Here is a 25,143-nt window from a genome sequence, read left to right on the forward strand (position 1 = left end):
CGCTCCGATTGGCTGACGTTGGCGCGAAGGTGCGCGAGCCTACCCTCACGCAGGGGCCGCAGGAAACAATAGAGGCCGCGCGCGCCGAGCGAGCGCTCGCAGCCTCCCCGCCCCTCCCGCAACGTACGACCCCGGGATTCCCCCCTCCCCTCGGCTAGCCTGCCGCCATGGCCGACAAGGAAGGTGAGAATGCTGAGGTTTCCTCGGCAGGGCGTGGGGTGGCCGGGACTGCGGCGTGGTCCCCTATAAGGCCGAATAGGGAAGGCAGGCCCGACTCTACCCAACGGAACGCAGCCCCAGTAACGCGGCCGTGAGGTGGGAGCTAGCGGCGGGGCGGGCTCACAGCGCGCCCGCTCCCCGGGAGCGGATGCGGGGCGACGCCGACGGCTGGGGCCCCGGCGGGTGTCCTGCCTTCGTCGCGCTCGCAGTCGGACCCTCCGCCTTCCTGGGCTTCCCTACGCCGTTCCCTCCCCCTAGGCCCGGTGCGCGGGCCGTCTCGCCGGTCCTGCGGACTTCCCTCGCGCTGGAGCGGGCTTCGGGGTCCCAGGAGCCGTCGCCCCAAACGGGTAACGGAGTGCGTGGCCCGGGCGGCCAGAGCATTTCCGGCCTGCCGAGGTGGAGAGCCGCGCTGGTGGCTGCGTCTAGGGAATTTCAGACAGATTCCCACCATTTCAAAGTCGGAACGAAGGAGCCATTCCCGGAGCTTTGGGGAGGGTTATTTTCCCCTTGTTTTGTGTTGCTGTTGGCTAACTTAAGTTGTTACTGTTTACAACAATTGTAGCAGCCTTTGACGACGCAGTGGAAGAGCGTGTGATCAACGAGGAGTACAAAATATGGAAAAAGAACACTCCCTTTCTGTACGACTTGGTGATGACCCATGCCCTGGAGTGGCCCAGCCTCACTGCACAGTGGCTTCCCGATGTGACCAGGTGACAGGAGTCTCTTAAACGTTACTTTGATAGCTCTTCAATATAAATGTCCTACGTTGATTCTTCCATGTTTTTTCTCTCTTGTCACCTCCCCCCAGAAGCCATGTGATCAGAGTCTGTTAATAACATTTGTCTTTCCTAGCCCCAAAAGTGAGGCAGAATGTACAATTATTTTGTGGACTTACCAGGCAAGAGGTAAACGTTTTAAGTCCAGTTCGTTCAGCAAAATGTGTAGGTTGATTATGGGGCTTGAACCGGTCTGGGTGCTGTCCCTTGGCTTCCCCGCCCCCCAGATCCAGCCCTCCACCACTTCGTTTAGAGGTAAGGGTCTCCAATACATTTCCTGCCTGGGCTCCCTTTGAACCTTCGTCCTCAGATCTCAGCCTCCTGAGCCGGTGAGATTATGAGTGTGAGTCCCTGGCTCCCAGCTTTGTGTCGTTTGATTTAAGAAGTTGAAAGTAGTAAGGGCTTTAGACTAGTATGATTCCACCTGTCAGTACAATTACAAGCCTGTGGCGGTAGGGTTTAAATCAAAAGGGAAATACATACTTCTACTTGGTAGGTCCAGAAAGGAGTTACAATGCAAACCTGAAGGTAGCTAGAGATAACTGTTAGTGTAGTATGTGTACAATCGGTGTCTGTTGGAATAATTGCTTCACTTTCCAGAATATTAGGAAATTAGATTTCAAACTAAGATTAACAAGTGATATTTACAAAATGGTACTGGACTGATTCAAGTCTACAGGTATGGGAAGTTTGCCATACATATAAGAATGGCTTAAGGGGAGCTGGGAAGGTGGCTCAGTGGTAGAGTGCTTGCCTTGCATGCATGAGGCCCTGGGTTCGATTCCCCAGCACCATATAAGCAAAAAGAAAAAAAGCCGCAAGTGGCGCTATGGCTCTAGTGGTAGAGCGCTAGCCTTGAGCTGAAGAGCTGAGAGACAGCGCCCAGGCCCAGAGTTCAGGCCCCACAACTGGACCCAAAAAAACAAAAAAAGAATGGCTTAAGGAAAGAGGGGTTTTGATGCTAAAGCTTTTGAACAAAGCTATAACCTAGATACTTGGAATTGGAAACTTTGTAAATATTGGAAGTTCCCAAGTTTAACTGATTGCTGATCTTATGAAATACTTGGAATTCTGGCTTGGGCAGAGATTTCTCCTGTTTTCAATGATAAAACACTGAAGAACTTGTATTGTTTGCTGGGTGTGGTCACACTGAGATGTTATCTCACTGGTGGCTCTGGCATTTTTTTTTTTTTTTATGGATTTGGGGTTGAGGACTGTTTGGGCTACAAAATAAGACCCTGCCCATCCCCAGGCGCCCAGGCCCTAGTTCAAGCTCCAGGTCCTGCAAAAAAACAGACACGTTAGCCAGGCACCAGTGGCTCACACCTGTAATCCTAGTTACTTAGGAGGCTGAGGGCTGAGATCCGGGCATTGCTGTTTAAAGCCAGCCCACGGTGGAAAGTCTGAGATTCTTAATCTCTCATTAACCTGTGGAAAAGGAAAGTGTGGGTAAAGGTGATAGAGCACTAGCCTTGAGCTGAAGAGCTCAGGGACAGCGCCCAAACCCAGAGTTCAAGACCCAAGACTTCCCCCTCCCCCCACCCCCCCCAAAAAAAGAAAATGGTTAGATTGTAATTTCAATTTGCTATAATCATGTACTAAATTTTGGACCAGTGAGTACCTATGTCTACTAAGTCCGTCGTGTGCCCCCCCCCTTCCCAGCTGATTAGTGATGTCTTGGTTTGTAAAGCAACACAGACTAAATTCCCCAAAGCAGAAATCTACATATTTAGTAAAATTTCTGCATAAACAGATCTATAAATAATACAAGGTGTGAGCAGTGTTTGGTTTAAGGTGAAGATTACAAGTGCTTACTCTTTCTGGGGGGCTTTTCTATTGTTTTTAATCCTTCAATTTGTTTTTTTCTTTCAAAACATGGCTGTAGGTTCTGCATCACTGTTATTCTCCCTCTTTTCTATTTTTTTGCCTAACTTCCTAAACAGACCTTTTTAATTTTCTTTTCAGGTCCTTTCTTTCCTGTGTTCTTTTGCTACACAGAGTAGATATTCCTAGTATATTTGCCTGTCAGAGTTGTACAGAGACGTTTATATTGGTATCTCTAGACCTAATGTTGAGTTCTTGCTGTTTGGCTGCCTGCTGGTTTCTTTCTTTCTCTTTTTTGTTTTTGGTCTGTTGTGGGGCCTGAACTCGGCATGGGCCCTGTCCCTTGCTTAAGGCTAGCACTCTACCACTTTGAGCCACAGCACTGCTTCTGGCCTTTTCTGTTTATATGATGCTGAGGAATTGAACCCAGGGCCTCATGCTTACTACATAAGCACTCTACTACAAAGCCACATTCCTAGCCCCCTATTGGTTTCTTCTCTGGAGTATCTTACTATTTCTCCAATTTAACATCTTCTGATAAAATCTCCATAGTCTTTTTTTGACATTTCTTAGATTTTTCCCTTCATCCTTTTGAATAATTTTTCTTTTTCTATTTTTTTTTCTTTTTTTTTCTTTTTTGGGTCTGGTCGTGGAGCCTGAAGTTGGCCTGGGCCCTGTCCCTCAGCTCTTCATCTCAAGGCTAGCGCTCTACGAGCCACAGTGCTACTTCTGGCTTTTTCTGCTTATGTGGTACTAAGGAATCAAACCCAGGACCTCATGCATGCAAGGCAGGCACTCTACCACTGAGCCACCTTCCCAGCCCCTGAGTAGTATTTCTAATGTGAACATATTTCCTAACTAGACCAGGGGTTTTCAAATTGTGATGTACAACAATATAATCAACTGGAGATGTAAAATAGTGTGTGCACCTCCAAGGTTCTTAATTCAGTAGGTCTGAAGAGGACCTGATCATTTTTATTTCTAACAACTTTGCAGATGATCCTGATACTAATGGTCTTAGGATTATATTTTTTTTTGGTTCTTGGTTTTTTTGCGGGGGGGGGGGGGGGGGGGGGGTCCGGTTGTGGGCCTGAACTCTGGGCCTGGGCGCTGTCCCTCAGCTCTTCAGCTCAAGGCTAGCACTCTACCACTTGAGCCACAGTGCCACTTCCGGCTTTTTTCTTTTTGCTTATGTAGTGCTGAGGAATTGAACCCAGGGCCTCAGACATGCAACTCAAGCATTCTACCGTGCCACCTTCCCAGCCCCTTTTTGTTATTTTTGAGACGTGATCTCACTGTTTAGCCCTGGCTGACAGCAATGCAGGCTTCTGCCTCAACATCCTGAATGCTGGGATTACATGTGTACATTAGTACACCAAGGTTCTTGGACCACAGTTTATACTGTTAGATTAATCCTGAAGGGAACACAAATGATATTAAGCTATGTCCCTGTTTAGAAATTTACCATAATTCCTTGTTCTCTACAATTTACAATTTATCCACAAAACCTTTTAAGTTCTCATTTAGGACAGAGTCTCATTATGTAGCTCAGGCTGATTTCTTCTCTTCTTTCTCCCAATGTGCTTTTCTACCTCAAAAGCTAGAGGGTTTGAAAGGATGGCTCAGGTGGTATAGAGCTCCAGCCAGTGAGTGAAAGTGTCATAAGGAGTTCAAGTCAGGGAAAGGACAAAGCTAGATTTGGACTTTAGCCTTGGTTTTTTACTTAGTGGTTGTGTAATCGTGGATTGCTTTAATTTTCCTAAACTTCAAGTATCTTCATTCTCAAATAGGAATACTACTAGTGATGATAGAGCGTTTAAATAGTGTGTGTAAAGTACTAACATGGTGTTATGTTTGAGACTGTTCTGTTTAGTCTCTGTTTAGTCCTGGGGCTTGAACTTGAGCCCTGGACACTGTCTCTGAGCTTTTTTGCTCAAGGCTAGCACTCTACCACTTGATTCATAGTTCCACTTCTGGTTTTTCTTTGGGGTAAGAGTCTCAGGGATTTTCCTGTCTGGGCTGGCTTTGAGCCATAATCTTTAGATCTCAGCCTCCTGAGTGTCTAGGATTACAAGCATGAGCCACTGCCATCCTGCTTTGAGTTTGATCTCTTCAAGTTTTGTTTTTTGTTTTTTCATTTTAATTAACCCCCCCTTTTTTTTTGTGTACCATTCATGTAGTATATATTTTTTTATTTTTGCTTGAATTTGGCCTGGTCACTGTCCCTGAACTTCTTTTGCTCAAGGCTAGCACTCTACCACCTGGGCCACAACACCACTCTTGGCTTTTTCTAGGCAAGCACTATATCACTAAGCCACATTTAGCCCTGTTGTTTGTTTTCCTCTATCTCCCAGCTCTTTCTCTCCTTTCTTCCCTCCACTACTGTTTGATCTCAGTTAAGTTTACCCAGATTCTTTCTGTTTACCTAATGTTCTTTTCTTTGGGGAGTCAGACAGGGTGCTAGGAATTATTTTACTGATGGTATATTAAAAGTAGGTCTTTAATGGGTTTTCCCTTTCAAAATCTGTTATAATAAATTTTGCATATATGTGATATCTCTTGCTGTTACTAATTAATAAGTGACTATTACTATTACAGACCGGAAGGGAAAGATTTCAGCATTCATCGTCTTGTCCTGGGGACACACACATCGGATGAGCAAAACCACCTTGTGATAGCCAGTGTACAGCTCCCCAATGATGATGCTCAGTTTGACGCATCACACTATGACAGTGAGAAAGGAGGTATGAATATTAGAAGATACATAGGTTTTATTTTTCATGTTTTTGAATTATTACAATACAGCCAGTTTGATAAAGTTGCCTCTCAAGTTAGAACTAAAATTTTTTTAAGTTTGAAAAGGCTGAGTCTGCAATCTAAAAGAAACGTTTAACACATACTTGATTCTGAGCCTTTGTTCTAAGCTTCTTAATAAAACGGAGTAGCCATTTTATTATGGAGTAGCTTGTACCTATAATCCTAGGCACTCAGGAAGATGAGATCTGAAAACATTTGGAAGCTAGCCTGGCAGGAAATCTGTGAGACTCCAGTCAGCAAAAAGCCAAAAGTGGAGCTGTGGCTCAAGTGGTACAGTGCTAGTTAGCTCTTGGCAAACAACAAAAAAGATGGGGGATAGTGCTGAAGTTCTGAATTCAAGCCCTAAGACTAGCACTAAAGGGAATAAAAAGATGCTGGTGGGATTTCTGCATTAGAAGCAAAGACCTACCTATATTTATTACTGTGCATTCTTGGAGGAAATATTGGTGAAAATTGGATATGAGTGAGTATAAACCATACTCATTGAAGCCACACACTGGTGGTTCATACTACTCAGGAGGTTTTAAGTTCTGGAAAATATGGGCTGGGAAGTTGGCTTGGTGGTAGAGTGCTTGCCTTGCATGCATGAGGCCCTGGGTTTGATTCCTCAGCACCACATAAGCAGAAAAAAGCCAAAAGTGGTGCTGTGGCTTAAGTGGTAGAGTGCTAGCCTTGAGCTGAAGAGCTTGAGGGACAGCGTTCAGTCCCATGACCGACCAAAAAAAAAAGTTCTGGAAAATAACAGTTTGAAACTTGAGCAGAAGAGTCCATAAGCCTCTCAACCGGCAAAAAACTAGGCTGAAAGTATAGTATAAGTGGTAGAGTTCCAGCCCTAATATTATCACCAGAAAAATACTCAAAATGCCTTTTCTTAGTTTTTGCCTACCTGATTCATTTTGACCAAGGACTATAATTTGTAAATTAAGAGGGTGAGGTAGGGTGGCACAGTGCAGCATAGCTCAAATGGTTAGAGCATTTTTGTATCAAGTATAAAGTCTAAAGTACAACCCAGTGTTGCCAAAACAAAAATGTTAAATAGGAGCACTTGTGTCTCCCTTTCTTCAAAAGAAATGGGGACAAGAAGGGATGATCTTTCATCCCAATCCAGAGCTTCAAATAAAACATGTGAAGATAGATTCTCCAGTGCCTCATACTGTAGTTTAATAGTCATTAAAATAGTAACTTGTTTGCTCATTCAGCATCTTATGTTTTATACCTCAAGTGAGATTTGAAAACTGTTCATCATGAACCTTTTGAAATGAATTGGCAGTCTTAATTTCTTTTCCTTATTTTTTGGGGCTTGAGTTCAGGGCCTGGGCACTGTCCCTAAGCTGCTTTTTGCTCAAGGCTAGCACTCTACCACTTGAGCCACAGGGCTACTCCTGCTTTTTCTGCTTATGTGGTACTGAGGAATTGAACCCAGGGCTTCATGCATGTTAGGCAAGCACTACCACTAAGCCATATTCCCAGCCCCTTAACTTCTTTTAATTATTACCATCTTTTAAGTAGTTCTACAAAGGGGTTACAGGGCCGGGAAGTTGGCTCAGTGGTAGAGTGCTTGCCTTGCGTGCATGTGGCCCTGGGTTCTATTCCTCAGCACCACATAAGCAGAAAAGGCCACAAATGGCGCTGTGGCTCAAGTGGTAGAGCGCGCTAGCCTTGAGCTGAAGAGCTGAAGGACAGCACCCAGGCCCAGAGTTCAGGCCCCACAACTGGCAAAAGTGTGGGGGGGTTACAATTTATCAATGTCATTCCTTTCATCTTTCCACTATTTAATTTTAGATCAAAACGTACCAAATGAGGATATTTTATACTTAATTACGTGTCTGGAGTCAGAAGGGTCTGAGGCACTTTGTGGTGCTAACAAATGTCTAGTGTTATATGTCTTTACTGGGAAAGGGTTTGCCTATGTCTTTACATGCTGGATGATACATACAGAATAGCTCTTATTTCTCTCTTACTTAAGATTAATTTGTTTGCAGAATTTGGAGGTTTTGGCTCTGTTAGTGGGAAAATTGAAATAGAAATCAAGATCAACCATGAAGGAGAAGTAAACAGGGCTCGCTACATGCCTCAGAATCCTTGCATCATTGCAACAAAGACTCCATCCAGTGATGTTCTTGTTTTTGACTACACAAAACATCCTTCTAAGCCAGGTACTACTGCTTTTTTACGTTCACTTATTCTGTTTAATTGCTTCCTTTGCTTTTTATATAATTTAGCCTGTTGGAATTTATATTGATTCATGTGAATTGTTTTCTTGCATATTACTTCCTTCAAATAAAAAATGCTTTACATAAAACAGAACGATTATGCCACTTAAACATGTATTTATTTAGCTGTAACATTTTTTGTTTGTGAGTGTTAAGAAGCTTTAGACTTCATGATCAGTGCTTTGTTTTGTTTTGCTTAGTGGAGAAGCAGTGGACTTGATAGTCTTGATACGTTTGTTAACTTTTCAGACCCTTCTGGAGAGTGCAACCCTGACTTACGTCTCCGTGGACATCAGAAGGAAGGCTATGGGCTTTCTTGGAACCCAAATCTCAGTGGGCACTTACTTAGTGCTTCAGATGACCATGTGTGTATCTTTGTAATTTTGAAGCACATCTGGGCTAGTTACCAATTAGTTTCTTTGGAGGGACTGGGGGGTGGAGAGTGAGAATCTTTGAATTTTTTTTTCCTGGTCCTGGTGTTTGAACTGAGGGCCTGGGCATGTCTCTGAGCCTCTTTGTGGTCAAGGCTAATGTTCTACCACTTGAGACAGCACCATTTCTAGTTTTTTCTGAAGACGAGAGTCTTACAAACTTGTCTGCCCCAGCTGGCTTCAAACCATGACCCTCAGAGCTCAGCCTCCTGAGTAGCTAGGATTACAAGTATGAGCCACCATCTCCCGGCCTTTTATATAATTTTAAATTTAACCTTTAAGATGGAGGCTGAATAATTTTGAAATACATCACAACTATGCATAAAGAATCTCAAAGCTGTTGATCAATAGGGAAGGGGGGAAAGAAATAGATAGGGCTTACTGTTTTGGGATTTTTTTCCCCGCAGGCTTGAACTCAGGGCCTGGACACTGTCCCTGTGCTTTTCTGCTCAAGGCTAGCACTCTACCACTTGAGCCACAGAGCCACTTCCTACTTTCTCTGTTTATGTGGTACTTCCTGCAGGCTAGGCTAGCATTAAGCCACCTATACAGCCCAGGATAGGGCTTATTTATTATAAACAAAATAAATATATGCACACCTGAGAAACTTAAGTGAAACCTGTGTATACAGTTAATATTCACTAACAAAAACAATGACTAAATAAAGTTGTGGGTCAAGTGGTGGAATGTTAGCAAATGAAGCGTTTGCATGAGGATAGATATCATGGTGGTAGTTTCTTTGAAAGGGAGATGACAAGTATAGGGGAAAGATAGAGTAAGGTTGATGGAAGTACATTATATACATACATGGAAATCACAGTGAAACTTTGTGTAAGTAATGTATGCTAATTTTAAAAATTTAAGACCATCTGCTTATGGGACATCAGTGCAGTTCCAAAGGAAGGAAAAGTTGTAGATGCAAAGACCATCTTCACCGGGCATACAGCAGTAGTAGAAGATGTTTCCTGGCATCTGCTTCATGAGTCTCTTTTTGGGTCAGTTGCTGATGATCAGAAACTTATGATGTGAGTAGAACCCATTGTTTAGTTTTTATTCACACATTATTTAAGTTTTATAGTAGTCACCATTTCATGCTTTTTTCCATTTGCTCTTTTTCTTTTTTTTTCCTTTTTTTTTTTTTTAATAACCAAAGTTGGGATACTCGTTCAAACAATACTTCCAAGCCAAGCCACTCAGTTGATGCTCACACTGCTGAAGTGAACTGCTTATCTTTCAATCCTTATAGTGAGTTCATTCTTGCCACAGGATCAGCTGACAAGGTCAGTTTGGTTTATTTTAAAGGAATAAATACATAGGGTAAATTTCCGTAGCATCTTTTAAATATGAAGCAGTCTTGCAGTTAATGGATTTGCTTTCTCTTACAAAAACATTATTGATCTTTTCTTTTTTGTACATAGACTGTTGCCTTGTGGGATTTAAGAAATCTGAAACTTAAGTTGCATTCCTTTGAATCACATAAGGATGAAATATTCCAGGTAAGGGAAACCAGTGCTGCTCTTTTTTAAGACTATGGGAAGTAAATGAGTACACTTATGTTAACATTGCTAAAAATAACAAAAGTCTTGTGTGCTATTGCTATTTCTGCTCCATGAGAAGACAATAGTAGTTATTGGATAACTACATTCTTCAAATGTTAACCAAACCTAATGTTAATACAGTGGTACATACTTGTAATTCCAGTATACAGGAAACTGAAGAAGGAAGATTGATAGCTGGAGGTCAATATGTGCTACACAATGAGGTTAGGCCAACCTCGGCTACCTTTTCTCAGAAAGATTAGTACCTCATTTAATGAGTCAGCCTTGTTCCTGTTTCTTATTTTCTTTCTTAAAAAAATTTTTTTTTATTATTTTATGGATGAGGTATGGCTGATCCTGGGGCTTGGAACACAACCTGGTTGCTGTCCCTGAGCTTTTTCACTCAAGGCTAGTGCTGTATATGAGCCATAGCTCCGCTTTTGGCTTTTGTGGCGAACTGAAGATTAGAGTCTCTTGGACATTTCTGCCTGGCTGGCTTTATAGCTTGGACCTGTGTTTGGTTTTTTGTTGTTGTTGGGTTTTTTTTGTTGTTGTTGTTGGTTGTGGGGCCTGAACTTGGCCTGGGCGCTGTCCTTCAGCTCTTCAGCTGTCGACTAGTGCTCTACCACTTGAGCCTCAGCCCCACTTCCAGCTTTTTCTGCTTATATGGTGTTAAAGAATCGAACCCAGGGCTTCATACATGCAAGGCAAGCACTCTACCACTGAGCCACCTTCCCAGCCCCCTATGTTTGGTTTTATACCAACCTAAATTATTAGCTTCGTATTTCCTACTTCAGCAGTTTAGAGCTCCTTTCTTAACATTCAGCTCCCTCTCAGTAAATAATTGCACTGTGTTCAAAGTTAAAACACTGTAAAGAGTATATGTTATATAGTTTTGTCAAAAACTTGAAATTTCATACCGAATCTGGAAATTATTGTAATATTTCTGTAATCCCAGCACTTGACTGGTTTAAGGTCAGAAGAATAATGTTTAAGAGCCAGATGCCAGCGGCTCACGCCTGTAATCCTAACTGCTAAGGAGGCTGAGATCTGAAGATCACAGTTCAAAGCCAGCCCAGGCAGGAAAATCCATGAGGCTCTTTTTTTTTTGTCTGGTCGTGGGGCCTGAACTCTGAGCCTGGGCGCTATCCCTCAGCTCTTCAGCTCAAGGCTAGCGCTCTACCACTTGAGCCACAGCGCCACTTCCGGCTTTTTTTTTTTTTTTTTTTTTTGCTTATGTGGTGCTGAGGAATTGAACCCAGGGCCTCATGCATGCAAGGCAAGCACTCTACCACTGGGCCACCTTCCCAGGCCCCCATGAGACTCTTTTATCTTCAGTAAACCACCAGAAAACCAGAAGTGGGGCTGTGGCTCAAGAAGTAGAGCGCTCGCCTTGAGTTGAAGAGCACGGGGACAGTGCCTAAGCCCAGAGTTCAAGCCCCATGACTGACCAGAAAAACGAATAATGTTTAAGGCCAGCCTGGGCTGCCTAGAGCCTGTTGTGAAAAAAAAGGGATGCATGTAGTAGAATACACCTATAATCTCAGCTACTGAGGAGGCCAAGGTCAGGAGGATCTCTGGTTAAAATCAGCCTAGGCAGAAAGTTAGCAAAACCTAATCTCAACCAAGAATAATGGCATACCCGTAAAGGGGTACGTGGGAGGAATAGCCCCAGGATCAATATATACAAATAAGTTATTAACAGTGAAAGATTTTAATGAAGATCTGGTTTTTTTGTTTTGGTTGTTTTGTTTTTGTGGCTTGGCTCGGTTTATTTTAATATAGCATCTCCTTATGTAGCCTAACTTAACCATCCTCTTGCCTCTGCTTTAAGAATGCTAGAACTAAAGGCATGTACCACTACACCCCGTGGATCTCTTTGTCTTGGTTTATAATGGTGTTCTTGCTTGAAGAGTATCCCAACTTTTCTTAGCCTGCTGCCAATATAATGCCTCTTTGTACCATGAGACAGCACTTTCTTAACAATAACTAAGTGTATAATTTTTTTATTTTTTGGGGGTGGGGTCCGGTCGTGGGGCCTGAACTCTGGGCCTGGGCGCTGTCTCTCAGCTCTTCAGCTTAAGGCTAGCACTCTACCACTTGAGCCACAGCGCCACTTCCGGCTTTTTTCTTTTTGCTTATATGGTGCTGAGGAATCGAACCCAGGGCCTTGAGAATGCAAGGCAAGCGCTCTACCACTGAGCCACCTTCTCAGCCCTAAGTGTATAATTTTTTGCATGTTTGTAGTTAACTTTTTTGTCTGCTCATATAAGATTGTTTTATGGAATTTTAAGTGTAACAAGGGTTGGTGGGAATTGACCTCAGGACCTCTCAGGCAGTGGTGTATATTCTGTTAATGAGCTGGACACCCAGCTTTCTCTTTTCTCTTACAATTTTTTTTTTTTGTTTATTTTTATTTTGTTTTATTTTTTGTCTGTTGTGGGGTTGAACTCTGGATCTGGGCACTGTCCCTCAGCTCTTTAGCTCAAGGCTAGCATTCTACCACTTGAGCCACAGCACCACTTTCATCTTTTTCTGTTTATGTGGTGCTGAGGAATCAAATCCAGAGCCTCATGAATGCGAAGCAAACAGCACTCTACCACTGAGCCACCATCCTAGCCCTCTTTTCTAATTCATTGCTTTTTTTCTTCATTCTTATGTGTAGGTTCAGTGGTCCCCTCATAATGAGACTATATTGGCTTCTAGTGGTACTGATCGCAGACTGAATGTTTGGGACTTAAGGTAAGTCTTGGGTCTGTTCTCCATGGTAATGTTGCTTTCTATGAAGTTTTTATCTTTATTTCCACTTTCCAAGGCTAGTTATGCAGGATAACTTTTTTATTTTTTTTTTGGTCGGTGATGGGGCTTGAACTCTGGGCCTAGGCACTGTCTCTGAGCTCTTCAGCTGAAGGCTAGTGTTCTACCACTTGAGCCACAGTGCCACTTCTGGCCTTTTCTGTTTATGTGGTGCTGAGGAATCGAACCCAGGGCTTCATGCATGCTAGGCAAGCACTCTTACCACCTTCCCAACCCTCCCCCCCTCTTTAATTTCTTAAAATTTTTTTGAACTTAGTAAAATTGGAGAAGAACAATCCCCAGAAGATGCAGAGGATGGCCCACCAGAGTTGCTGGTATGTAATAAGCACTGAGACATATTGAATAGTCACTAATCTTTTTTCACAATTTGTAATTTCTGTCTACATTTTATATATTTTTGTTCCTCTTTAGTTTATTCATGGTGGTCACACTGCCAAGATATCTGATTTCTCCTGGAATCCCAATGAACCTTGGGTGATTTGTTCTGTATCAGAAGATAATATCATGCAGGTGTGGCAAATGGTAAGTGTTTTCAACTGGTGTGTGTGTGTACGTGTACATGTACGCACGCACGCCATTGTACCAGTACTGGGGCTTAAACTTGACCTCATGGTCTCACTTGTTTTTTTTCTTTTTCCCCTCCTTTGTATGCAGTGCATTACTTTTTAGAATTTTATTGTGAAGGTGATATACAGAGGGTTACAGTTATATAAGTCAGGTAATGAGCACATTTCTTTTCTTTTTTCTTCAGTCCTGGGTCTTGAACTCAGGGTTTGGGCACTGTCCCTGAGCTTCTTTTTTTTTTGGGAGGGGGGGGGAGTTGGTTGTGTGGCTTGAACTCTGGGCCTGGGCACTGATCCCTCAGCTCTTCAGCTCAAGGCGAGCGCTTACTTGAGCCACAGTGCCACTTCCTGTTTTCTAGTGGTTTTATTGGAGATAGGAGTCTCACAGGCAGGGTCTTTCCTGCCCTGGCTGGCTTTGAACCGAGATCCTCAGGATCTCAGCCTCCTGAGTAGCTAGGATTACAGGCGTGAGCCACCAGTGCCTGGCTGTGAGCTTCATTTGCTCAAGGCTAACACTGTACCGCTTGAGCCACAGTGCCGCTTCCGGCTTTTGCTGTTTATGTGGTACTGAGGAATGGAACCCAGAGCTTCATGCAAGGAAGAATATCAAAACATATCATAAAGCCAGGCACAAACCTATAATCCTAGCTATTTAGGAGACTGAGATCTGATCACCACCAAAAAGCTGGAAGTGGAGCTGTGATTCAAGCGGTAGTTAAGTCAACAACTCCGCTTTCAGCCTTTTGGTGTTTTAATTGGAGATTAGATTCTCATGGACTTTCCTGCCTGGAATACTTCAAACTGAGCTCCTTAGATCCCAGCCACCTGAATAGCTAGGATTATAGGTGTGAGTCACTGGCACCCAGCATATAAATTGTTTTATTGTTTTTTCCCTAAACAATATAGTAGAGCTACTATTTACATAGGATTTCTATTATATTAGATATTGTCAGTAATGGAGAGATGGTTGAAGATATACATCTGGCTTTAAACCACCATCCTCCCGGTCTCAACCTCCTGAGTACCCATAGAATTACAGGCATGGGCCATCATTGTTGGGTTTGTAGTTGGTGTTGTAATGGGAAAGTGAATTGGGCAGCCTTGATAAACTGTCAGTTAAAAGGAAGCTGGTTGTGGCTGACTCATGCCTGTAATCCTATCTACTTAGGAGGCTGAGATCTGAGGATCACAGTTTACAGGCAGCCCGGGCAGGAAAGTCAGTGAGACTCATCTCCATTTGACTAACATTGAGATTTGGAACACTGGATTTGAGGAAGGTTTTTAATATTACAATTCAGTGTTTTTTGTTAGTTGTGCTCATATTACCACAGTTTTAGAATAATTTTCATTGCTTCAAAAAGAAACCCTGGGGGCTGGGAAGGTGGCTCAGTGGTAGAGTGCTTGCCTTGCATGCATGAGCCCCTGGGTTCGATTCCTCCGCACCACATAAGCAGAAAAGGCCATAAGTGGCGCTGTGGCTCAAGTGGTAGAGTGCCAGCCTTGAGCTGAAGAGCTGAGGGACAGCGCCCAGGCCCAGAGTTCAGGCCAGTGACGGACAAAAAAAAAAAAAAAAGGAAACCCTGTTCCCCATAAACAACTGCTTTGCTTTCTTTTGTTTCCCTTTTGTTGTTGTTTAGTCATAGGGCTTGAACTCTTGTCCTGGGCACTGTCTCTCAGCTCTTTAGCTCAAGGCGAGCACTTTATCTCTTCAGATACAGTGCCACTTCTGGTGGTTAATTGGAGATAAGATTCTTACAGACTTTCCCGTTGGAGCTGGCTTTGAACCACTGTCCTCAGATCTCAACTTCCTGAGTAGCTAGGATTACAGGTGTGAGCCACTGGCACACCTGGCTTGTTAATAGCTTTTTTATTAGACAAATAATTATTTGATGGACAGGATTTTTCCCATCAGTTGATAGGCACTGGACTTGCTTTTACTTTTTTGGCTATGATTGGTAATATTTCATCAAAAGACTTGAGAATATTGGTTATGAAGACAGCAGCTAAACCTAATGCTTGTGCCTCTGACTGACCAGCTACCTATTTTCTGTGTAGTATACCATTATTCATGATTCATGTCTCATATACATTTCCTGTTTACTAAATATATTGTTTCTTGTTTTTGGACAGGCAGAGAACATTTACAATGATGAAGACCCTGAAGGAAGTGTGGATCCAGAAGGACAAGGATCCTAGATATGTCTGCACTTGTGGTTTTAGACTCCCCTTTTTATTCTTTTCTACCCTGAGATTGATTTAACACTGGTTTTGAGACACAGACTTTGTTCAGCTATCCCTCTATAATAGTACCACCAACAATGCCATTAATCTAAACAGTGGGTATTTTCTAAATATTAACTGGGGGACTTAATTCAACAAAGCCACAGATATGTATTTAAATATTCTTCAGGAATTTTCTAGTAAAAACCCAGGTCTAAAGTAGCTCCAGAAAGGGATATGTTATGTGTGATTATTTTTCTTCTTATGCTATATCCCCAGTTTTTCAGACTAAAGGCTAGAGTGAGTAAGGAATAGAGCCAAATGAGGTAGGTGTCTGAGCCATGAAGTATAAATACTGAAAGATGTCATTTTTATTCAGGAATAAGGGGAGATTCAAGTCATATAGATCCCTAAAGACTTCACTTCACACCTGACTTTCCAGGATGCACATTTTCCTACATAGACCAGTTTTCTCTTGGTTTTCTTCAGTTAATTTGAAACTACATGTTCCTCCTTGCCCATATATTTTTGCTCATTAGTGTATTTCTTGGGCTGTTTTCATATTATGCCTTTCCTTTCTGTGAAATGGTTTTTGTTGTGTTGTTTTGTTTTTTTAACTTGGGACCACCAAGTTGTAAAGTTGTATGTTTTTACCTGGCAGTTGTACCACAGGTGGACTGTCAAGTTAAGAAGAGTGAATTGATAGCTTATATTTGTTCTTAAAATTAAATTAATCCTTGATAAAAGTTGCTTTTTTTTTTTTAGGAGTTAGTCCTTGATCACTAGTTTGATACCATCTCCATTTTGGGTGACCCGTTTCACCAGCAGGCCTGTTAATCTCCATGACTAACTGTGTAAGTGCTTATAATGGAATAAATTGCTTTTCTACATAACCCTATGCTATAATGGGTTTTATTTATCATATAACATTCATCAAATAACAGTCTGGCTTTTAGAAGAAAGAGTATTCTGATGACAAGTTGTTTTCAATGGTCTTTGTAGAAAAGGATTAAATATAATACACCCAAACCTATAGAAAAGAGTTTTTACAGTAGAAATAAAAGACAAAACGCTGAACTAGAAGTGAATGGACTAGTCTGATAAAATGACATCTTTTTTTAAGTCCTTAGGTATTTTACAGGCTTTGAAGAATGTCAAAGGCAGAGTGGTAGAATTTAAGGCACAATTTAAATTTGGAAAAGGTTTGAGTATTTAACCATGACTTGTACTTAAAGTATTAATGTTTATCACCAAGTGCCATAAAATGCTAGGTCCTTAGCAATACAGTTTTTGTTTCCTCTGAGTAGATAATTGGCCTAAAAAATAAACCTAAGATCTTTGGGAAAAAACTGAATAGTCTTAAGCCATTAAGTTCAAGTGTAAATTGTTCCTTTTCTTCAAATCTAGTTTTAGGATGTAGGTGAAAATTAACTCCAGGTTTTAGTTTGTTTTTGCTGGTACTGGAGCTTGAATTCAGAACCAAGCCTGTACTCTCACTGGTTGCTGGCAGTATACCACTTAAGCCATAGCTCCACACAATTGTAAGAGTAAACTGAATCTTCATAGACTTTCAGGAAAAGTAAACTTTGAAAGAAGATCCATTGCAAACCTGATACTTATTATGGCACAAAAGAATTTAAGTTGTAAACCCTTACAATTTGGAAATTGGCTGTCTTTTTTCACCCCAGCTTTGTCCCCCAAAATAAATATTCCTGTGGTTTGGGTCAACATAAGGCAACATACATTCTTCATAATCTTGCAAAGGTATGTCCATACATTTGTCCATTCCTCAGTGTGAAGGTAAAGGTGCTGCCAGAAAATAGAGTCTTATATTTTCATTCCTCAGTGTGTTGATAGCAGTACCAGCAGCCTGAGAGGTGGAATCCAGATAAAAGTTGAATGGTGTTCTGCTTCTAACCAGCACTAGAAATTGTTGAAGCAGGTCAAGTCAGTATTTGCAAATTTCAGAGTGAAATGTTCGCCAAGTTCTGACTTTCTTGTCTGTTTCAGGGGGAAATATGTCCCAGGTACTTAGTGATCCTTTGCTAAGAAGTTGTTTCTAGGTTACACATTTATCCACACATTTCTAAACCGCCCCTGTAAGGTTGAGGGGAAAAAAAGAATAAACTTGTACTTTCTGCAATTTCAAATACAGTAGAGAAAGTTTGTTAATGTGAATGATGTCCAAGATTTTGTTAACAGTCTTTGGGTGAGATTGCTACAGTCATTCATATATGATCAGAGATAACATTCCAGTAAAAAATAGGGAGCCTCCTGTTTGCAAAATGGAATAAATGGTAACCTGTGTGATGAGAGGGGGATAATTAAGATTTTTCTAAACTGATGTGGTGGCACATTTGTAATTCTACCACCTAGAAAGCTCAGGCAGGAGCCAGGCACCAGTGGCTCATGCCTGTAATCCTAGCTACTCAGGCTGAGATCTTAGGATCATGGTTCAAAGCCAGCCTGGGCACGAAAGTCCATGAGACTCTTTATCTCCAATAAACCACTTAGAAAACCGGAAGTGGTGCCGTGGCTCAAGTGGTAGAGCACTAGCCTTGAGGTGAAGAACTGAGGGACAGAGTTCAAGCCCCATGACCAACCAAAAAATATAAAGCTGAGGCAGGGAGATAACAAGTTTTGGGTCATCCTGGGTACACATGGAGACTATATTAAAAATGTGTGAGGGTGAAGGTGGGCTGTACCTCAAGTAGAACTGCCCAGGGAAGCATAAGGTCCAAGTTCAAATAGTACCCAATAAACAAAAAGCATATTCAGGCTGGAAAGGTGGCTCGGTGATAAGAGTGCTTGCCTTGCATGCATGAGTGCCTGGGTTCAATTCCTTAGCACCATATAAGCAGAAAAGGCCAGAACTGGCGCTGTGGCCCAAGTGGTAGAGTGCTAGCCTTGAGCTGAAGAGCTGAGGAACAACGCCCAGGCCCAGAGTTCAGCCAACAAAAAAAAGTAATAAAAGTATTTAAATTTATTTTTCCACTGCCCAGATTAATTGCCTGAGACTCTTCAAGGTGTTGGAACTGCCTTGTGCTTACAAAGGGGTTATTACACCTTCAGTGTTCAGCCTCTTGAGTAGTTCTGCTCTTTTGCTGATTATTTTAGAGGAGACAGGCAAACTTTTTTGGTTTTTTTTTTTGTTGGTCATGGGGCTTGAACTCAGGTCTTCGGAGCTGTCCCTGAAGTCTTTAGCTGAAGGCTAGCACTATACCACTTTGAACCACAACTCCATTTCTGATTTTCTGGTGGTTAATTGGGTCTCAGGAACTTTCCTGGCTGGGCTGGCTTTGAACCAGGATCCTCAGATCTTAGACTCCTGAATAGGATTATGAGCGTGAGTCACCAGCACCTGGCTTGCAAACTTGTAATTGTTGTGTTTTTCTGTGGACACACAGAAGTGTTTAACAGATTGTCATCCTCTAATAAAGGATATAATCTCACAAACAGTAAAAATAACTGCCTAAGTCAAGTGCTGGTGGCTCAATTCCTATAATCCTAGCTACTCACAAGGCTTGAGTTCTGAGGATCGAGGTTCAAAGCCTTCCCAGGCATGAAACCCCAATGGACTCGTCTCCAGTTAACCACCAGAAAACCAGAAGTGGCACTGACTCAGTGTGGTAGAGCATTAGTATTGAGTGAAAAAGCTTAGGAATGGCACCCAGGCCCTGAGTCCAAGCCCCACAACTTGCAAAAATAACTACTTTTAAGCCTGGTTCCAGTGGCTTAAGCCTGTAGTCCTAGCTGCTCAGGAGGCTGAGATCTGAAGATATTGAGCTTAGAAGCCAACCTGGGCACTTAATTCCCTGTGAGACTCATCTTCATTTAACCACTCAAAACCCAGCTTTGGACAGCTCAAGGTGGTAGATAGAGCTCTAAAACCTTGAGAAAAAGAGCTCAGGGACAATGTCCAGGCCCTGAGTTCAAGCCCCACAACCAACAGTAACATCAAAAAAATCCTACTCCTGTTAGAACTTTTATTTACTTTTTTTTTTTTTTTTCCAGTCATGGGGTTTTAACTCTGGACCTGGGCACTGTCTTTGAGCTCTTGAACTAAAGGCTAGTGCTCTACCACTTGAGCCATAGCGCCACTTCTGGTTTTCTGGTGTTTCATTGGAGAGAACAGTCTTCACAGACTATCCTGCCCAGGCTGGTTTTGAACCATGGTCCTCAGATCTCACTAAGGCTCCTGAGTAACTAGGATTACAGGCGTGAGCCACTATACCCAGTTGGAAAGGATTGCTTTATGTACCAATCTAGCCTCAAACTTGTGATCCTCCTACCTCAGCCTCCTGAGTGTTGAGATTACAGGCTTGTACCACGATGTCTGGCAAATATAACACTTTATATAGCATATGAGAATATACTGGCAACCAGGCCTTCAGTTTTGCCTTAAAAGTAAGTCTATGAAGTATGAATAGCTTTCTCCCTTCTTTCTAAAACAGTCTTTGAGTATTTTGTAATATAATGAAATTAATGGTTGGCGTGTTAGATAATTCACATATTAAGCAATAAATCTGATAAGTAAAAGTCTGTCCTTAGGGGTTTTTATGGTTGCATAGTAATTTAGCCTTCTTGTTGGCCTCTTGTCACAGCCTGAATTTGATACCCACAGCTGCCTTCTGTATTCCAGCATATGGGATAGGGCACAGAACTAAAAATGCTCAGTGTAGAAGCTTTATGTATTACAGAATTTCTGGTGGACATTAGGTATATTTTAAGGCTTACGAAAAATGAACTGAATGCTTGACCTAGGCATTTTGGAGGCATGAGTTAGATAATCCTAGGTGATTTGTCATTAAGATACTTTTTTGTGTATGTGTATGCCAGTCCTGGGGCTTGAATTTAGGGCTTAAGCACTGTCGGCTTTTGTGCTCAAGGCTAGCCTGCTACCACTTGAGCCATAGCTCTACTGGCTTTTTGGTGCTTAATTAGAGATAAGATTCTCATAGAAGCTGGAAAGGTGGCTCAGTGGTAGAGCGCTTGCCTTGCATGCTTGAGGCCCTGGGTTCACCACATAAGCAAAAAGAAAAAAGCCAGAAGTGGCGCTGTGGCTCAAGTGGTAGAGCGCTAGCCATGAGCTGAAGAGCTGAGGGACAGCGCCCTGGCCCAGAGTTCAGGCCCCATGACCAGACCCAAAAAAAAAAAAGATTCTCATAGATTCTTCTGCCTTGCTGGTTTCAAACCATGATCTTGAGGTCTTAAGTTTCCTGAGTAGCTAGGATTACAGTACCCAGCTAGGACAGATTTTGTTATGAAAAGGTATTCATGGGGCTGGGAAGGTGGCTCAATGGTAGAGCGCTTGCCTTGTATGCCTGAGGCCCTGGGTTCGATTCCTCAGCACCACATAATGCAAAAAATAAAACCGGAAGTGGCACTGTGCTCAAGTGGTAGAGCGCTAGCCTTGAACTGAAGAGCTGAGGGACAGTGCCCAGGCCCAGAGTTCAGGCCCCACTACCGGACCTAAAAAAAAAAAAAAAAGTATTCATAAGCCGGTGCCTGTGCCTCACACCTATTATCCTAGCTACTCAGGGAGGCTGGGATCAGAGGATCACAGTTCAAAGCCAGCCCAGGCAGGAAAATCTGTGAGACTCTTATCTCCAATAAACCACTAGAAAACCAAATGCCACTATGGCTCAAGTGGTAGAGCACTTGCCTTGAGCTGAAGAGCGCAGGGACAGCGCCCAGGTGCAGAGTTCAAGCCGCACGACCCACAAAAAGTATTCATGGGCTAGAAGTAGTAGCCCAATAGTAGAGTGTCTGCCTAGCAAGCACAAGGCCGAGTTTAAACCATAGTACCACAAAATAAAATTTAAAGGTATTAATTAACCAGTGCATAGCAGCATTAATTCTAGCTACTCAAAAGGCAGGCCAGCTTGAGTAGCATAAATTAGTAGTATTAAGAAAGCATTAAAAAAAAAAAATAGGGGCTGGGAAGGTGACTCAGTGGCACAGTGCATGCACAAGACCCTGGGTTTGATTCCTCAACACCATATAAGAAGAAGCCAGAAGTGGCACTGTGGCTCAAGTGGTAGAGCTAACCTTAAGCTGAAGAGTTGAAGGATAGCACCCAGGCCCAGAGTTCAAGCCCCAGAACTAACAAGCAAAAAACAAAAGCAATGATGCAAACACCACTCTTCTACCCACAAAGATCACCTTGGGACTGTGTCTGGGTTCCGCCTGCCTGAGAAGTGGGAACATCAGCCTCGTCCAGGCTTTTGGGTAGCATGGCCCTTTAAAAAGAGAGAGCTGTTTTCCATCTGTTCATGGATGAGCACAATTTGAAAGTAATTTCCCTAAATTTTTTTTACTGTCAAATGAAATTATCCCTGCTCCCTCCCCACTATACTCTCAGCCAGTATTAGGTGAGATTTGAATAGCAGTGAAAACTGACTTATAAGTTGAGAGTTCTTCAGCAAGACTGATCCTTAGTTGCTCCATCTCTTTGTTCTTCTGTTGCTGGAGTTGTACTCCACTTCTTAACTGCCTTTGCCGCTCTTCCATTTCCTCCAGCTGTTCCTGCATAAGATGGCCAAAAACATTCTAATGAGCCAAATAATATTTTTTAAAATAACAAGTATTTGAGGCTGATACCATAAATGATAGGTTAGGAAACAAGTCTGGGAAGATGGTACTGACAAAGGAACAACTGTTTTTAAAAATGGTAACCTGAGAGGGCTGGGAAGGTGGCTCAGTGGTAGAGTGCTTGCCTTGCATGCATGAGGTCCTGGATTCATTTCCTCAGCAGTATGTAAGCAGAAAAAGCTGGAGGGCTGGGAAGGTGGCTCAGTGGTAGAGCGCTTGCCTTGGGTTCAATTCCTCAGCACCACATAAGCAAAAAGAAAAAAAAAGCCGGAAGTGGTGCTGTGGCTCAAGTGGTAGAGTGCTAGCCTTGAGCTGAAGAGCTGAGGGACAGCGCCCAAGCCCAGAGTTCATGCCCCACAACTGGCAAAAAAAAAGTCTCATACTTTCGTGCCCTGGCTGGGCCTCCTGAGTAGCTAGGATTACAGTTGTAAGCCACCAGCACCCAGCTCCAAGGTTTATTCTTTTTTTTTTTTTTTTTTGCTAGTCATGGTGCCTGAACTCTAGGTCTGGGCACTGTCCCTCAGCTCTTCAGCTCAAGGCTAGTGCTCTACCACTTGAGCCACAGCACCACTTCCAGCTTTTTCTGCTTAAGTGGTGCTGCGGAATCGAACCCAGGGCCTCATGCATGCAAGGCAAGCACTCTACCACTAAGCCACTTTCCCAGCCCCCTAAGGTTTATTCTTAAAGGCGTGGGAGACTTCATAAATTATTTACAGGCCTCTGGGATTTAAAGATTATTTCAAAAGTAAAACCAGATTCAAGAACTTGTACATGTAAAAAATAATTTCCATGCTGGACATCAACTGTGCATACTAGTTGAATGTTCTACCACTAGATCACATCCCCAGCCCTATTCAGAAGTTCAAAGTTGAGGGCTAGGAAGGTGGCTCAGTGGTAGAGTGCTTACCTTGCATGCATGAGGCCCTGGGTTCAATTCCTCCTCACCACATAAGCAGAAAAAGCCAGAAGTGGGGCTGTGGCTCTAGTGGTAGAGCAATAGCTTGAGCTGAAGAGCTGAGGGACAGCGCCCAGGCCCAGATTTCAGGCCCCGTGACCAAAAAAAAAGTTCAGAGTTGGAATATGTGATGCCTGGGAGGCCATTGAGCCTTCAGAGAAACTGTTCGTTTCCCATTCTGTCAAAAACATAATGGAGATGCACTCTGTAATTGTCTGCCTGGGATTAATGCCTAGAAATGAGGTAAGGAAGATGTCAGTGAGCAGTCTTTGGCTTAGCTACTAGCTGGCTTGGATCCTTAAGAATGAGGAGAAAGGGTGTTGATGTGGGAATGTATATTGTAAAAAGGCAGTTGACTTCATCGTAGTTGTTTTGGCTTTTTTTTTTTTGGTCGCGGGGCCTGAGCCACAGCACCACTTCTGGCTTTTTCTGCTTATGTGGTGCTGAGGAATCGAACCCAGGGGCTTCACGCATGCAAGGCAAGCACTCTACCACTGAGCCACCTTCCCAGCCCTTCACCTTAGATTTTTTTAAGAAGACTAAACATGAGTCCAGTTTGTATATGCTATTATTAGAAGACTAAATAATCAATTCTCTGAGTCAGCCATGATACTGAGCTGTGAGACAACACTGCAATGTTTGATCCTCTTGCTGGATCTCAACTTCCATAATCATTGTCAAAAGGCTTTATTTTACTGCAGAGCTATGCTTAGGCACCACACGGGGACGCACCAAAGAGTCTCATCTGAAGAGAGGCATCTGCACACTGCTGCCATAGTTCCTAAGCCATGCTGCCTAACTTGTTTTGATAAGGCACAAAAGTATATGATTGGCCAAGCGCCATGGCTCATGTCCATAATCCTACTAGTCAAGAGGCTGAGATCTGAGAAAAGCAGTTGGAAGCCAGCCCAGGCAGGAAAGTCCATGAGACTCTTCATCTCCAATTAATCACCAAAAAGCTAGAAGTAGAGCTGCAGCTCAAGTGAGAGAGCACTAGCCTTGAGTACAAAAGCTCAAGACAGCACCCATGCTCTGTTCAAGCCCCTAGGACTAGTACACACACATACACAAAAGGTACATGATTAATGAAGCACTCTGCACTGAGTGACGATCTGCCAAGCTGGAATGACAGTGGCAGTAAAGCCGGGCGCTGGTGGCTCACGCCTGTAATCCTAGCTACTCAGGAGGCTGAGATCTGAGGATCCTGGTTCAAAGCCAGCCCGGGCAGGAGAGACCGTGAGACTCCTATCTCCAATAAACCACCAGAAAACTGGAAGTGGCGCTGTAGCTCAAGTGGTAGAGCGCTCGCCTTGAGCTGAAGAGCTGAGGGACAGCGCCCAGGCCCAGAGTTCAAGCCCCACGACCGACAAAAAAAAAAAGAAAGTGGCAGTAAAGAGTCTGCAGTCCTGCCTAGTGCACTACTAAATTAACCTTTCAAAAGTAGATTGACCCTCTCAAATCCTAATGCTTTCTTACTGGAATTTAGAACCCTAAGTTTGATCCCTGTGTCTAACTTGAACCTCCATTACTCTGCCATATCAGTATTTCCTCTTCTTTGCCCCACTTTCAAAAGGGAAGCCACATGTAGCTGGTGGACATTTTAAGTATGGCTAATGTGAATTGGAATGCCTGCTAAAACACATAGCAAAGCCAGGTGCTGGTAGCTCTCACCTGTAATCCTAGCTACTCAGGACACAGATCTGAGGATCCTGGTTTAAAGCCAGCCTGGGCAAGAAAGAAAGTCTGTGACATTTTGCTTTCTTTTCTTTTTCCTTTTTTTTTTTTTTTTTTTGTCAGTTGTGAGTTTTCTTGGGTACTATCCCTGATCCTCTTTGTTCTCAGGGATAGCATTCTACCATTTGAGCCACAGCACCACTTCTGTTTTTTTTGTTGGCCAGTCCTAAGGCTTGAACTCGGGGCCTGGGCACTGTCCCTGAGCTGCTTTTTTCTGCTCAAGGCTAGCACTCTACCACTTGAGCCACAGCGCCACTTCCGGTCTTTTCTGTTTATGTGGTACTGAGGAATCTAACCCAGGGCTTCACATATGCTAGGTAAGTACTCTACCACTAAGTTACATTCCCAGCCGACCACTTCTGTCTTTTGAGTAGTTAATTGGAGATAAGAGTCTCACAGGGACTTTTCTGCCCAGGCTGGCTTTAAATCATGATCCTCAGAT

The 25,143-nt window shown here is 43.0% G+C and overlaps 2 protein-coding genes across 3 annotated transcripts in view; one reads left to right on the forward strand and one right to left on the reverse strand.

Moving 5' to 3' along the window:
• The first annotated feature begins 46 nt into the window (after nt 1-46).
• Nucleotides 47-16,164, forward strand: Rbbp4 (RB binding protein 4, chromatin remodeling factor). Its single transcript, XM_042676290.1, has 12 exons — nt 47-183; nt 782-929; nt 5,418-5,563; nt 7,619-7,792; nt 8,099-8,214; nt 9,145-9,305; nt 9,434-9,560; nt 9,699-9,776; nt 12,484-12,560; nt 12,892-12,949; nt 13,047-13,157; nt 15,329-16,164. The coding sequence occupies exons 1-12, from the start codon at nt 168-170 to the stop codon at nt 15,392-15,394; spliced, it is 1,278 nt and encodes a 425-aa protein (XP_042532224.1). The 5' UTR covers nt 47-167; the 3' UTR covers nt 15,395-16,164.
• Sync (syncoilin, intermediate filament protein) overlaps nt 15,905-25,143 on the reverse strand; it is a 22,129-nt gene continuing 12,890 nt past the window's right edge. Inside the window, exons 3-5 of one of the 2 annotated variants that reach the window (XM_042676272.1) lie at nt 21,822-21,946; nt 21,584-21,660; nt 15,905-17,515 (exon numbers count right to left, since the gene is read on the reverse strand). In XM_042676272.1, the coding sequence (XP_042532206.1) occupies nt 17,505-17,515; nt 21,584-21,660; nt 21,822-21,946 (213 nt within the window). In that variant the 3' untranslated portion in view covers nt 15,905-17,504. The remainder of the gene's footprint in view (nt 17,516-21,583; nt 21,661-21,821; nt 21,947-25,143) is intronic. The other variant, XM_042676280.1, reaches the window with a different exon arrangement.

This window comes from Dipodomys spectabilis, unplaced genomic scaffold (genome assembly GCF_019054845.1).
Source record: "Dipodomys spectabilis isolate Male_0828 unplaced genomic scaffold, ASM1905484v1 ptg000002l, whole genome shotgun sequence".
Classification (NCBI taxonomy): Eukaryota; Metazoa; Chordata; class Mammalia; order Rodentia; family Heteromyidae; genus Dipodomys; species Dipodomys spectabilis.

Excerpts from the sequence above, each read along its gene's own strand:
- Rbbp4 (XM_042676290.1), top strand. Across the intron at positions 7,793-8,098 it reads AAAACATCCTTCTAAGCCAG|ACCCTTCTGGAGAGTGCAAC; the intron begins GTACTACTGCTT and ends TTAACTTTTCAG. Across the intron at positions 9,306-9,433 it reads GATGATCAGAAACTTATGAT|TTGGGATACTCGTTCAAACA; the intron begins GTGAGTAGAACC and ends TAATAACCAAAG.